Genomic DNA, 15616 nt, shown 5'->3' with positions numbered 1-15616 from the left:
TGCAAGCCCAGCCCCCTCCCCTCCTTTTGTAGTATTGAGGATCAAACCTAGGACCTGACACATGTTAGGCAAGCCTTTCATCAGTGAACTATATCACTACCCCCCCCCTAATTTTTCTCTAACACTAGATGAAAATATTTTGTCTTCCTTTAGGGATTTGAGTCATAATCGGCTGTCTAACTGGAACATCAGCTTGGAATCACAAACATTACAAGGAGTGTAAGTTATTTTTATCTGTTTCATGTTGAATTCTTTGAAGTTATTTCATACATCATGAATTTGCGAATATTCCATCCAGAGATGTCAAATAAATATGAAAGAGCTGGGTGTGGTGGCACATGCCTTTAACCTCAGCATTCAGGAAGCTGAGCTAGGAGGATCACTGAGTTTGAAGCTAGCCTTGTGCATCTGACTTATGTGGGAACCTGGGTAATTGAATCTGGGTCTTTTGACTTTGCATATAAGCACCTTGATCACTAAGCTATCTCTCTAGCTCAGACATAGGTGTTTTCAAATTTGGTACCTACCCTGAAGATACAGTCAGAAATCAGAATTTACTCATTTCCCTCAAGAAACTTTTAAATCTGTTTTCTTCCTTGCCTAGGAAAATGAATTACAATGAGCTGACAGAAATTCCATATTTTGGAGAACCAACACCTAATATTACTCTACTTTCATTGTAAGTTAGATCTCAGGTATTTTACTTAAATTATGAAAAATACATAGTTTTGTTTTTCTGGTTTGATTTCTAAATGCTTATATTGTTTATCCTAATTATTTAATATCCTGTTGCCTGAGGCAGAGTGATCATTGGCAATATTTTTAAATACTATCTTTGTTTTACAGAGTTCATAATTTAATCCCAGAAATAAATGCAGAGGCATTGCAGTTTTACCCTGCTCTTGAGAATTTAGACCTCAGTTCCAATCTCATATCAGAACTCAAGACATCTTCATTTCCTCGAATGCAACTTAAATACTTGTAAGTAACATCAGGGATTAGGTTTACTTTAGTATTTATTTATTTTTTGGAAGAATATTAAGTAAAGTCCAACGAAAAGTGGGCTGTATTATCCATTGCTACTTATTTTTCCCAAATGTCTTCTGTTTATTGTGGCTTTAATAGGCATGTGTAAAACAAACTTAGGGTTGGGTTTTTGTGGTTGTTTGTCTCCCACTTTTTTCCCCCACACTTGGAAATTATTTTATGAGGAGTAACTATGGCAAATTTTTGTTTTTGTCTTGAGGCCTGCTGGCCTGGAATTCAGGCCAGTTGCCTCCTCCTTCTAAGTAGCAAGACATTACAATCTTTTAAAATATCTGGCAAATTATGAGCCACCACTGCAGGGAGAATTTTGTTGTTTTCAGTAGTCCTTTATGTAGGTTGAAGTTGAGCCACAGCTGGTTTCCAAGTGGTCAGAGCTGTCCCCCACTTCTGACCAGAAGAGTGCACACTGTTGTCAGAAAGTACTGGTCTGTATCTAGGGCAGATTTGTAGATTTGGGACAGCTTTCCTGTGGTAGAAAGCTTATTTTTTTTCTTTCTTGTTCATTGTAGGAATTTGAGTAACAATAGGATAGCCACTTTGGAGGCTGGTTGCTTTGATAACTTATCAAGCTCTTTATTAGTGGTAAAGTTGAACCGGAACCGAATTAGCATGATTCCACCTAAGATCTTCAAGCTGCCTCACCTCCAGTTTTTGTGAGTAACTAGATAGATGAGTTATAAAACGAATGATTTTCTGTACAGTGTTTTTTTTCCTTTTAAATTACTAGAGTAATTCAGAAAGTCATTTTCTGACTCTAACATCTTTTGTTTTAGGGAACTTAAAAGAAACAGGATTAAAATTGTAGAAGGTCTTACCTTCCAAGGGCTTGACTCCTTAAGATCATTGAAAATGCAGCGGAATGGAATTAGCAAGCTGAAAGATGGAGCATTTTTTGGCTTGAATAATATGGAAGAATTGTAAGTATTAGGAACTCTAGAATAGGGGATTGTTGGAAGGAGTCTTCCTGGATATTTTCAATACCAGATGGTCAGGATAATCAATTAATGTAAAGGTATCTTAGTTCTTTCTCCATTCTCTGTTATAAAATAAATATATAAACATTTTATTTTTTGGTTTTTCAAGGTAGGGTCTCCATGCTGACCTGGAATTTACTCTGTTGTCTCAGGCTGGCCTCGAACTCGCAGCCATTGAGAGTGTATGAGAGCGAGGAGGGAGGGTGGGGGATCCCAGGTGTTACCTATACTAAATCACTAAGTCACATCCCTGACTCCCACACAGATCTTGTAAGGTTTCCTAGCTTGCACATTAGTGTGTGTATGTGTGTGTGTATATTTATTTATTTGCAAATAAAGAGAGATAGAAGAGAGACAGACAGAATGGGTGCACCAGGGCCTCCAGCCACTGCTAATGAGCTACAGATGCATGCGCCAACTTGTGCATCTGGCACTGGGGAATTGAACTCGGGTCATTAGGCTTTGTAGGCAAGCATTTTAACCGCTAAGCCATCCCTCCAGCCCAGCCAGCTGCTATTTTTGTTATCATTCTTAAAAAGTTTTCTTAAAGGGCTGGAAAGATAGCTTAATGGTTAAGGCGCTTGCCTGCAATGCCAAAGGATGCAGGTTTGATTTCCGAGGACCCATGTAAGCCAGATACAGAAGTTGGCTCATGTATCTGGAGTTTGTTTATAATGGCTAGAGGTCCTGGTACACCCATTTTTTTTTTTAATCTGCCTCTTAGTTTTTCTCTCAAATAAGTAAAAAAATATATTTTTTTTAATTTTTTCAATTTATTTATTAGAAAGGGAGAAAGACGCAGACAGAGAAAGAGAATGGGCATGCCAGGGCCTCTAGCCACTGCAATCTGACTCCAGATGCATGTGCCACCTTGTGCATCTGGCTTATATGGGTCCTGGGGATTCAAACCTGGGTTCTTTGGCTTTGCAGGCAAGCACCTTAACTGCTAAGTCATCTGTCCAGCCCAGTAAAATGTTTCTTAGTGTTTTTTTTTTAAATTTTTTAAAAAGTTTCTTATGTTGCTGGGCATAGTGGCTCATGCCTTTAATCTTAGCATTTGGGAGGCAGAGGTAGGAGGATCGCTGTGAGTTCAAGGCCACCCTGAGACTACATAGTGAATTCTAGGTCAGCCTGGACTAGAATGAGACCTTACCTTGAAAAAAACCAAAAAATACAAAAGTTCCTTTTGTAAAAAAAAATTGGTATTTTCTATTATTTGGATTGGTAAAAATAATCAGAATTTATGTTATGAAAGAATATTGTGCTGTTCAGCATGTTGATTTTGATAGTTTATTTAATTATTTATTTGAGAGAGAGAGAGAATGGGCATGCCAGGGCCTCTAGCCACTGCAAATGAACTTCAGATGTATGCATCACCCTGTGCATTAGGCTAACATGGGTTCTGGGAAATTGAACCTAGATGCTTAGTCTTCACAAGCAAATACCTTAACTGCTAAACCATGTCTTCAGCCTGCATTTGTAGATAGTTTTAATGCTCTTTAGCACTAAATCATTTTTGTTTGCTTGTTTTTTTAAGTTATGTGTGTGTCTGTATGCATATGTGTGTATGAGTACACACATGCCATGCACAAACCACTTTGCATCTGGCTTTATGTGGGTTTTGTTTATTTATTTATTTATTTTTATTTATTTAAGAGTGACAGATTGAAAGAGGCAGAGAGAGAAGGGCCATGCTAGGGCCTCCAGCAAATGAACTCCAGATGCATGTGCCACCTTGTGCATCTGGCTTATGTGGGTCCTGAGGAATCAAGCCTTGAACTGGCATCCTTAGGCTTCACAGGCAAGTGCTTAACCACTAAGCCATCTTTCCAGCCCCTTTATGGTTTTGAGGAATTGAACCCAGGCCAACAGCCTTTATAACTCTTAACTATCTCCTCCTCCTAAGCCCTGTTTTTTTTTTTTTTGTTTTTTTTTTTGAGACAGAGTGTCATATAGCCTAGACTGGTCTCAAACTTGATATATACCTGAGGAAGACCTTGAACTTGTGATCTTCTAGCCTCTACTTCTCAAGTATTAGGATTATAGATGTGGCTGGGTGTGCTGGCACACTCCTTTCCCAGCACTCAGGAGGCAGAAGTAGGAAGATTGCCAAGAGTTCGAGGCCAGCCTGAGACTACATATTGAATTCCAGGCCAGCCTGAGCTAGAGTAAGACCCTACCTTGAAAAACCAAAAACAACAACAACAACAAAAAAGATTATAATGAGTGCTGCCATACCTGCCTTATACAATTCTGGGTGTTGAACATAAGAATTTGTACATGCAAGGGAGGCTTTCTACTCATTGAGTCATATCCCTTCTTACTTTTGCACCAATTCTTAAGAAAGGTATATATTTTTTAAAATCTTTATTAGCATTTTCCATGATTATAAAAAAAATCCCGTGTTAATTCCCTCACCCCCCACACACTTTCTCCTTTGAAATTCCATTCTCCATCATATTACCTCCCCATAACAATCATTGTACTTACATATATACAATATCAACCTATTAAGTACCCTCCTCCCTTAAGAAAGGTATAATTTAAAAAAATTTATTTATCCATGATTGTAAACAGTATCTCATGGTACTGCCTTCTCTCCCCCCTACTTTCCCCTTTGAAACTCCATTCTCCATCATATCCCCTCCCCATCTCAATCAGTCTCTCTTTTATTTTGATGTCATGATCTTTTCTTCCTCATATGATGGTCTTGTATAGGTAGTGTCAGGCACTGTGAGGTCATGGATATACAGGCCATTTTGTGTCTGGGGGAGTGCGTTGTAAGGAGGCCTGCCTTTCCTTTGGCTCTTATGGTCTTTCTGCCACTTCTTCTGCAGTGGACCCTGAGCCATGGAAGGTATGATAGAGATATTGCAGTGCTGAGCACTCCTTTGTCACTTCTTCTCAGCCCCATGGTGCCTTCTGAGTCATCCCAAGGTCACTGCCATCTGAAAAGAGAAGGTTCTCTACCAAAAGTGAGAGTAGTATTAATATATGGGTATGAACATTAAGAGAAGTACTTACTGGACAGTTTGATGAACATAGTATATACCCATAAATATTCTTTTGAATAGAATTTCTTAGGTCACTAGGGTTGAAGAAAGGTTTATGTGTGTTAAAGAAAAACTTAAGATTTAAAACTGCTTGCTATTGAAATGCCTTGCTTGCTTTATTTCTGCAGAGAACTAGAACACAATAACCTTACAGGAGTGAACAAGGGGTGGCTATATGGGCTGCGAATGTTACAGCAACTGTATGTGAGCCAAAATGCTATTGAGAAAATCAGCCCTGATGCGTGGGAGTTCTGCCAAAGACTCTCTGAACTGTAAGTGTTGATTGCACTTATTGGGAGGCTATGATACTACAGCAAGTTGGAAGAAGTCATTCTCATAGCCAGAAGAGATCTAACATCCCTCTTTCTTCAAACTTTATTTCAAGTGTTAAACTTACCATGTAAATACAGTTAACTTTTTTGTAAGTTAAGATAAATACAATGAATTCCTTACTTTTCATGTTTCCTGCTTTTTAGCGATTTATCGTATAATCAGCTCACCCGCCTTGATGAATCTGCTTTTGTGGGTCTGAGTTTATTGGAGAGATTGAATTTGGGGGACAACAGAGTCACTCACATTGCTGATGGTGTATTTAGGTTTCTTTCCAATCTTCAAACACTGTAAGTACATTCATTTCTCCCCCTTCTTCCCCCCCCGCCCCCCAGGTAGGGTCTTCCTGTAGCTGACCTGGAAGTCACCATGTATTCTCAGGCTGGCCTCAAAACTCACAGCAATCCTCCTACCTTTGCCCCCTAAGTGCTGGTATTAAAGGGTCCCACCACTCAGGAGGCTGAAGTAGGAAGATTGCCAGGAGTTCAAAGCCAGTCTGGCTAGAGTGAGATCCTGCCTGAAAAAAAACAAAAAAAAACCCCAAATGAATTAAAATAACATTCTGAAAATGTACATATGCTAGTATTTTGTGTTTCTTCTGTCTTGTGTCTCAGGGCAAGGCAATCTTTTTCTGTGTTTCATAAATACATTTTATAGTAAGTAGTTAAAATAGTTTGTGTTTTCAATTCTGAGTTAATTGAACAAATAATAAAGTCTGATCGTCAGTTGCTGGTGTCAATCAAGAATTATTGATTGGTGCCAGGTGTGGTAGCTCATACCTTTAGTCCCAATACTCAGGTGGATCGCCATGAGTTCTAGGCCAACTTGTGACTACATAATTAATTCCCGGTCAGCCTGGACCAGAGTGAGACCCTACGTCAAAAAAAAAAAAAAGAATTATTGATTGGGGCTTGAGGGATGGCTTAGCAGTTAAGGTGTTTGCCTGCAAAGCCAAAGGACTCAGGTTCAATTCCCCAGGAGCCACGTTAACCAGATGTACAAGGGGGCGCATGCACGCATCTGGAGTTCAATTTTAATGGCTGGAGGCCCTGGAGCGCCCATTTTCTCACTCTCTTTCTCTGTCAAATAAATAAATAAATAAAAATAAAATATTTTTTTAAAACATTGATTTCTTGTTTTTGTTTCTCTGGCCTTGATAGTGCATCAGAACTGTTAATGCTCATTCAAAGGTTGTGAGGAGCTTAAGCATCTTTGTTTACTATTAGAGGTTTGCAGCACAACTTTGGTTTTTTGTAGTTTGGGGGGTATATGGGCGGAGATCCTAGGGATTGAACCTTGAACATGATCTAGGCAAATTTTGAACTACCTAGCTATATCCCCTGCCTCTACTGCAGACTTGGTTTTTGGAGACAGGATCTTACTGTCTAGCTTACATTGGTCTTAAACTCCTGCCTCTGCCTTCCAGGTGCTGAGGTTACTGGCATATGGCTACTGTGCCTGTGTAAACATGCAGAGTTTATTTTTTTATAGTGGTTTTGTTGATTGAACCCAGGGTTTTGTATGAGCTAGACTAGTGAGTGCTCTTACTGTTAAACTGTATCTCCAGACTAAATTTGTAGATTCTTTGTTTTGGGTTTGGTCTGTCCCCACTCTCCCACCCCCATGGTAGGGTTTCACTGTGGCTCAGGCTGACCTGGAATTCACTATGTAGTCTCAGGGTGGTTTCAAACATTCAGTGATCCTTCTACCTCTGCCTCCCGAGTGCTCGGATTAAAGGCATGCACTACCACACCTGGCTAAATTTGTAGCTCTTATATAGAAGATTTTGTGGTTATTGGGTTCAGAGTTAATAAATTCTTTTAGGAAGTATCAGGCTCCCAACTTTGGGTCCTGACAATCAACGACAAGGGAGCACACACACATACAAATGAGTACAAACACACACACACACATATGTATCTGAACATGTATATAGACAAAAATACAGATGTGTACATGCATAGGTATATATTTGGTTTTTTAAAAAATATTTTATTTATTTAATTTTGAGAGAGAGAGAAAGGCAGATAGATAGTAGGCATGCCAGGGCCTCTAGCCATTTCAAATAAACTCCACATACATGGGCCATCATCTTCATTTGGCCTTATGAGGGTACTGGGGAATCAAACCTGGGTCTTAGGTTTCACAGGCAAGTGTCTTAACCACTAAGCCATCTCTCCAGCTCCTGATATATTTTTTGAAGAGAGATGGTTTTTCTGGCCTTTAACTTGCAATCATCTTACCTCTCAGTCTTCCAAGTTGATTCTTCAGATTTGCCTGAAAAATTATGAGGCTGTTTTCTTCCTATTTCCGTATCATCAGGAGTGAAAGTAGATTAGTGTAAACTGACAAACTTAAATTAGATCACAGCTGTGGTTCACCCCACTACCCCCTGTAGGGTCTCACTCCAGCCCAGGCTGACCTGACATTCACTATGTAGTCTCAGGGTGGCCTCAAACTCATGGTGATCCTTCTACCTCTGCCTTCCAAGTGCTGGGATTAAAGGCAGCATGTGCCATCATGCCCGGCTTGGTTTCTTATTATTTAGTTTTTTGGTACATCCTGGATATTATACTTCTGTTAGATGTATAGCTGGCAAAGATTTTCTTCCATTCTGTAGGTTGCCTCTTTGCTTGATTCACAGTGTCCTTTGTTGTACAGAAACTTGGTAATTTCATGAGGTCCCGGTGGTTAATCTGTGGTTTTATTTGCTGAGCAACTGGGGTTATATTCAGAAAGGCTTTTCTAAGACCAATATGTTGAAGGGTTTCCCCTACATTTTCCTCTAGCAGTTTCAGAGTTTCAGGTCTGATATTAAGGTCTTTGATCCATTTGGGCTTAATTCTTGTGAATAGAGAGAGATAAGGATCTAATTTCATCCTTTTACATATAACTATCCAGTTTTCCCAGCACTATTTGTTGAAGAAGGTGTCTTCTCCAGTGAGTATTTTGGCATTTTTGAAGATCAGGTGGCTGTAGCTACCTGGACTTACATGTGGGTCCTCTATTTTGTTCCATTTATCTACATGTTTGTTTTTGTGTCAGTACCATGCTGTTTTTGTTACCATGGCTCTGTAATATAGGTTAGCATCAGTTATGTGATACTGCCAGCCAATTTTGCCCCTCCGTCTAGGCTACTCACAGTCCTGGAAAACTCCACCCAGGGCCAACAGCTTTCCTTAGCAGCCATCTCATGGTCCCAGCATCTCCACTGGGACTTCACTGCAACCCACGGTTCATTTCAAGGCTCCATTGGGTCTCCATGCTTCACACTGCCCATGGCCATTTCCAGAACACAAGAATGCATTGCAAACTCAATGACCCTCTCTTTCCTACATTTCTTATACCCCACAATACCAGGTCGAGTGCCAGTTTGTTAATCCATTGGGGAATAAAGTAGACTTTGAAGAATAGGACACTCCTTGAGCTATCAGGCCGCTTCAAAAAATTGGATTCTTTCTGTTGTCCCAGTGCAGGTCAGCTGGCCCAATCTTAATGGTTATAATCTCATGCAGTTGCAGCTGAACAGGCAGCAGTTTTGGCCTAAAGATTTATTTCTGTACCATATGTTCGTTTCTATGCAAAGTAACCCTGCACAACTTCTTAGGACGTGGCCATAACAGTAAGCTTCTCACACAAACTGCTTCTAGCCTGGTCCATGAAAAGCCCTTTCTTACCCTCGCAAGCCAAATCTCACAGTCTATAGTTCTTACTGCATTCAGGTCTTTCAACTCTGACCAGAATAGTCCATCAAGCTGTACTTACAGCGCTGCAAGGTGACTCTTAGACCAAGGTTTCAAATCCTTCCACATTCCTCTTGAAAATCAGTTCCAAAAGGACAAAGCCCCACAATCAGGTGTCTAGCAGCAACGCCACTCTCAGTACCAACATTACTGTTTCAGTCAGGTTCACATTGCTGGCAGAAATCACCTGGCCAAGAGCAGCTTGTGGGGGAAAAACAGGGTTTATGTTGGCATATAGACCTGAGGGCGAGCTCCATCATGGCAGAGGAAAATGATGGCATGAGCAGAGGGTGGACATCACTTGCTGGCCAACATAAGGTGGACAATAGCAACAGGAGAGTATGCCAAACACTGGCATGGGGAAACTGGCCATAATACCCATAAGCCTGCTCCCAACAGTACGCTGCCTCCAAGAGGCTTTAATTTCCAATTGCCATCAGCTGGGGAGAATACCTAAGTTTATGGCGGGACACCCGAATTAACTCACCACATATATATTCAGGGTAAGAATTTAAGCAACCAGGTGCAGCTCTTTTACTCCAAGAGACAGCAGAAGTGACCCTAGGTGTTGAGTTTGTTTGCTATTCAAATGCTGTAGTAGACTGGGTGGAGCAATTTACTGGCAAATTCTAAAATTCAACTGAGCCATACACACATTTAATCCAAACCAGCACAGTATTTATGCAAGAGTGGGGATTAAAACTAACAGGTAATATAAAAAGCCAAAGTCCCTAAGGGTGTATGTTGCTCTACACCCTTAATCCTGTCAATTGGGAAGTTGAGATTTCTGATCTGAAATGGGTTCCAGGTCAACTTGGGGTTGGTCCCACCCTGCTCCCAATAATGACAGAAGAAATAGACAAAAGCCCTATAAATCAAGAAGTGTCAAAGGCAACAATAGTCAACACCAAAACACAGTTTCAGAATGGTAAAGCCAAGAAAGAGAAATTAGCCCTTCCAGTGCAGACCTATGAACTTGCCTTTGTATAAGCAGGCTCAGTTCTGTTTTGTTTTATTTTTTTGAGGTAGGGTCTTACTGTATCCAGGGATGACCTGGAATTCACTATGTAGTCTCAGGGTGGCCTTGAACTCTTTGTGATCCTCTTCCCTCTGCTGGGATTAAAGGCATGCCTGACCAAATTTGGTATCCAGTTGATGGCTTCCAATCTCACCAGTGCTGAATGCCCACTTCAATCTTCCTCTGTTGTGCTGTGGACTTGGTTAGGTTGCTTTGGTCTCTGGATCTGGTGTTCTCTGGTGATTAGTGGCACTGGCAGTTGGGGGATGGGAGGCTGTACAGGATGCCTGCAGTTGTACCAGAGCTGCACACCTGGTCCCTGCTGTCTTCTCTTTCAGGTTTCTTGACTTTGTGAGGAGGCCGATGTGAGTGGACGATCCCTCCACCCGGTTTCTGTTCTTGCTGCTCTGTGCTGGCTGGGCAGGCTGGCGGGCGGATTGTGGCCGCCTGCAGTGGGATTCCGGCCAATTTCCTGCTTGTTACTCTTTTTCAGCAGAAGAATATATTTTGTTCTTTTTCTGCTTCTTTCCCTTCCTAGGCTGCTTTGGTGTGGCTACTAGGCTGCTAGCTTACCTGGAAGACCTTAGTGGACTTTTAAAGATCCATTCTTTTCCTTTTAAAGAAAATAAAGTGTTAAGAGAAAAAACAAAAAACAAAGAAAGAAAGTGACCACTCTAACACACGGGTGTATCATCTTTGCTTCCAAGGGCATGTTTAAGTGCTCTTGAGCTATGTTAATTCTCTTTGCCATGCATTTTGTGTTTAAAGGCCTAGGATGAAGCTTGGATCCCATTAGTCTGAAGTCAGATTTGTAGGCCATATCCCCTGTATCTTGAAACCATCCCTTTTGCAGGACTCTGTTTATAATTTAAAAAAAAAAATCATCTAATAGAGAGACAGGCACATACAGAGAGAGAATTAGAAGGACCTTTAGCCAAAGCAGATGAATTCCACATGCATGCTCGACCTTGTGCATCTGGCTTTTATGTGGGTACTGGGGAATTGAACCTGGCTCCTTTGGCTTTGTAGGCAAGTTCCTTAACCACCAAAACATCTCCGCAGTTCCCTGTTTATACTTTTTAATATGCCAGCATAGTTAGGTACTATATTAACCAAGGAGATTCATAATTTTAGCAGATTGCTTTATTTATTAAGGCTAGTTTAGTGCTTATGAGAATCATTTCTCTGTGTTTATCACAGGTACTCCTTTAAAAAGTAGGATTGGCTGGAGAGAAAAAAGTAGGGCTGAAGAGATGGCTTAGCATTTAAGCGCTTGCCTGTGAAGCCTAAGGACCCCAGTTCAAGGTTCAATTCTCCAGGACCTACATTAGCCAGATGAACAAGAGAGCACATGCATCTGCAAGTTTGTTTGCAGCAGCTGAAGGCCCTGGTGCACCCATTTTTTTTAAATCACTCTCTCAAATAAATAAATAAACAAAAAACAATTTTTTAAAAAGTGGAATTGGGGCTGGGTGTGGTGGCACATGCCTTTTATCCCAACACTTGGGAGGCAGAGGTAGGAGGGCAGGAGGATTGCCATGAGTTCAAGGCCACCCTGAGACTCCGTAGTGAATTTCAGGTTAGCCTTGGCTAGAGTGAGACCCTACCTTGAAAAACTAAAAAAAAAAAAAAAAAAAAAGAAGAAGAAGAAGAAAAATAGGTTTGGGTATTTATCATAAGTAACTGTTAGGTGGGCGTAGTGGCATATGCCTTTAATCACAGCACTCAGGAAGTTGAGGTAGGAGGATCACCTTGAATTCAAGGCCAACTTGGGGCCTCAGGGTAAATTCCAGGTTAGCCTAAACTAGAGTGAGACTCTACTTCAAAAAACCAAAATGAACTAACTGTAAAGGACAGATCAAAATCATGTGCTCCTTTATGCTGCTATGCCAAGATGCTGCCCAGTGGTATGATGGTTATGTTGAGCAGTGTAAACTCTCTCTCTCTGACATTTTTTGTTTAGAGACTTGAGAAACAACGAAATTTCATGGGCTATTGAAGATGCCAGTGACGCCTTTGCTGGACTCTCCAGTCTCACTAAATTGTATGTATTCATGATATTTTTGTATGTACAAAGATGTCTAGTTAAGAACCAGTTGTAAATGTTACTGGATTGTGTTTGTTTGATATGGGCAAAAGTCTGAGCCTTCCTATCCATCTCCTGAAGAATGAGCTGTGTTGTACTAAATGGTTTGTTGTGGTTATTGGCAGACTATTATTTTTTTTTAATTATTTATTTGTTTATTTGAGAGCGACAGACACAGAGAGAAAGACAGATAGAGGGACAGAGCGAGAATGGGCTTGCCAGGGCTTCCAGCCTCTGCAAACGAACTCCAGACGCATTTGCCCCCTTGTGCATCTGGCTAACGTGGGACCTGGGGAACCGAGCCTCGAACCGGGGTCCTTAGGCTTCACAGGCAAGCGCTTAACCGCTAAGCCATCTCTCCAGCCCTATTTTTTTTTATTATTATTAATTTTTTTTGGTTTTTCAAGGTAGGGTCTTACTCTAGCCCAGGCTGACCTGGAATTCACTATGGAGTCTCAGGGTGGCCTCGAACTCATGGCAATCCTCCTACCTCTGCCTCCCAAGTGCTAGGATTAAAGGTGTATGCCACTATGCCCGGCACTATTATTTATAAATATAAATATCATATGGGGATTTATGTTTTATTTCTGAAAGCTTTTAGCTTAGAATAAAGGCATGGGTTTCATTGTGACATTGTCACATCAGTGTTAAGCATTTTTCCCAATTGGTCCTCTTCCCTCATGCCATTCCCTTCCCTCAGCTGTCTCCACCCTCTCCTCAACCCCTCTGCTTTGCTATTATATATTCCATTACCCTTTGTATTTCTCTCCTCTCTCCTCTCATGATCCCCTTTCTAGTTGGTGCTGTAGAAGGTACCTCTGAGCAACCATCCTGATCACTGAAAAACTGGTATCTGCCTGTGCTAAACTGATGTTACACACATATATGAATATACATGAATATACACATTTATAGCTGTGTGTATGTGTGTGTGTATGTGTACAATTTTTAAATTGAGGTACTATATGTGAAAGCAGATGTGGTATTTTCTTTATCTTTCTGTGTCTACCTTATTTCACTTAACAAAATGATTTCCTGTTGCACCCATTTTCCTGCAAATGTCTTCACTTTATTTTTCTTTATGGTCACATAAAACTCCATAGTGTACCTTTACTCACATCTCCATATATATATATTTTTTGGTTTTCGAGGTAGGGTCTCACTAGCTCAGGCTTACCCCTGTGTAGTCTCAGGGTGGCTTCAAACTCACAGTGATCCTTCTGCCTCTGCCTCCTGAGTGATGGGATTAAAGGTGTGTACCACCATGCTTGGCTACCATATTTTTTTAATTCATTTATTCATGGGTTTCTAGACTGGTACATGTCCTGGTTATTATGAATAGTGCTGCTATAACATCAATGTGCCACTGTCTCTGTTGTTGACTTAAAAGTCCTTTGGGTTTGTATGCTTAGCAATGCTGTAACAAGGTCATATAATAGTTCTCTTTTCACCTTAAAAATATATTTTGAGGGCTGGAGAGATGGCTTAGCGGTTAAGCGCTTGCCTGTGAAGCCTAAGGACCCCGGTTCAAGGCTCGGTTCCCCAGGTCCCACGTTAGCCAGATGCACAAGGGGGCGCACACGTCTGGAGTTCATTTGCAGAGGCTGGAAGCCCTGGCGCGCCCATTCTCTCTCTCTCCCTCTCTCTGTCTTTCTGTCTGTGTCTATCACTCTCAAATAAATAAATAAAAATTTAAAAAAAAATAAAAATAAATATTTTGAAAATTACTTTATTTTATTTATTTGTTTGAAAGAAAGAGGCAGATAGAGAATGGGCATGCCAGGACCTCTAGTTGCTGCAAATGAACTCTAGATGAATGTACCACTGCATCTGGCTTTACATGGGTACTGGGGAATTGAACCCTGGGTGGTTAGACTTTGCAGACAAGCACCTTAACCACTAAATCATCTCTCCAGCCCTGTTTTAAACTTATTTTTTAAATATTTCATTTTTATTTTATTTATTTATTTGACAGAAAAAGAGAAAGAATGGGGGCACCAGGGCCTCCAGCCACTGCAAACGAACTCCAGATGCTTGTGTCCCCTTGTGAATCTGGCTAATATGCGTCCTGGGGAATTGAACCTCAGTCCTTTGGCTTTGCAGGCAAACGTCTTACTGCTAAGCCATCCCTCCAGTCCCCCTATTTTAAACTTTATTGACATTAAGTATAGACAATAAACCACAATAATTGGATTTTTTTGAGGCAGGGTCTCACTCCAGCCCAGATTGACCTGGAACTCACTTTGTAGCCCAGGCTGACCTCAATCTCACAAATATCCTTCTACCTCAGCCTACTGAGTGCTGGGATTACCATACCCAGTGCCATTAAAGCCACTACTTGCAAAGCCTACTGGCTCTGGTTCAGTTTCCCAGTACCCACATAAAACCAGATGCAAAAATTAGCACATGCATTTGGAGTTTCTTTGCAGGGGCAAGAGGCCCTGATGTGTCTGCGTTCTGTCTGTCTCTCTCATTCTCTCTCTCAAATAAATAAATAAAAATATGGTTTTTAAAAAGAACACATGTGGGCTGGAGAGATGGCATAGTGGTTAAGCACTTGCCTGTGAAGCCTAAGGACCCCAGTTCGAGGCTCGGTTCCCCAGGTCCCACGTTAGCCAGATGCACAAGGGGGCGCACGCGTCTGGAGTTCGTTTGCAGAGGCTGGAAGCCCTGGCGCGCCCATTCTCTCTCTCTCCCTCTATCTGTCTTTCTCTCTGTGTCTGTCGCTCTCAATTAAATAAAATAAAAAAAAATTAAAAAATAAAAATAAAAAGAACACATGTTCTCATTTACAATTGCATGTGTATAATTTTTCCTTATCACTTATAGCTCAATAAAGCTATTAAAACACCAGAAAATTACCAATTTGTTTATTATTATCTCTTATAAGTTAATATTTAATGAACTTAATTTTATTTCAGAATCTTACAAGGAAACCAGATTAAATCAATTACAAAGAAAGCATTCATTGGTCTTGAATCCCTTCAGCATCTGTGAGTATTTCATATACATTTTCTTACTAATTTTCATTATTAGCAGAAATTGTCATGAACATTTAAATAGTTACAAAATTTTTTTTTTCAAGGTAGGGTCTCACTCTAGCCAATGCTGACCTGGAATTCACTCTTGATTCTCAGGGTGGCCTCAAACTTACGGTGGTCCTTCTACCTCTGCCTCCCGAGTGCTGGGATTAAAGGTGTGTGTCACCACACCTGGCTTTGATATTTACATAATTTAATTGTAGAAATGGTGACTGATAGTGTTTTATTTCATTTCAGAGATTTAAACAACAATGCTATAATATCTATCCAAGAAAATGCTTTTTCTCAGACTCACTTGAAAGAACTGTAAGTTATTTTAATTTT

The 15616-nt window shown here is 40.6% G+C and overlaps 1 protein-coding gene across 2 annotated transcripts in view; it reads left to right on the top strand.

The window, feature by feature from the left end:
- Positions 1 to 15616, top strand: part of Lrig2 (leucine rich repeats and immunoglobulin like domains 2) — a 78340-nt gene that overhangs the window by 22572 nt on the left and 40152 nt on the right. For both annotated transcript variants that reach the window (XM_045138405.1, XM_045138406.1), the window contains exons 2-11: positions 154 to 219; positions 605 to 679; positions 847 to 981; positions 1557 to 1700; positions 1821 to 1964; positions 5203 to 5346; positions 5551 to 5694; positions 12129 to 12209; positions 15173 to 15244; positions 15530 to 15598. In XM_045138405.1, coding sequence (XP_044994340.1) covers positions 154 to 219; positions 605 to 679; positions 847 to 981; positions 1557 to 1700; positions 1821 to 1964; positions 5203 to 5346; positions 5551 to 5694; positions 12129 to 12209; positions 15173 to 15244; positions 15530 to 15598 — 1074 coding nt within the window. The remainder of the gene's footprint in view (positions 1 to 153; positions 220 to 604; positions 680 to 846; positions 982 to 1556; positions 1701 to 1820; positions 1965 to 5202; positions 5347 to 5550; positions 5695 to 12128; positions 12210 to 15172; positions 15245 to 15529; positions 15599 to 15616) is intronic.

Source organism: Jaculus jaculus, chromosome 19 (genome assembly GCF_020740685.1).
Source record: "Jaculus jaculus isolate mJacJac1 chromosome 19, mJacJac1.mat.Y.cur, whole genome shotgun sequence".
Classification (NCBI taxonomy): Eukaryota; Metazoa; Chordata; class Mammalia; order Rodentia; family Dipodidae; genus Jaculus; species Jaculus jaculus.
This window is presented reverse-complemented; position numbering and strand designations above follow the sequence as displayed.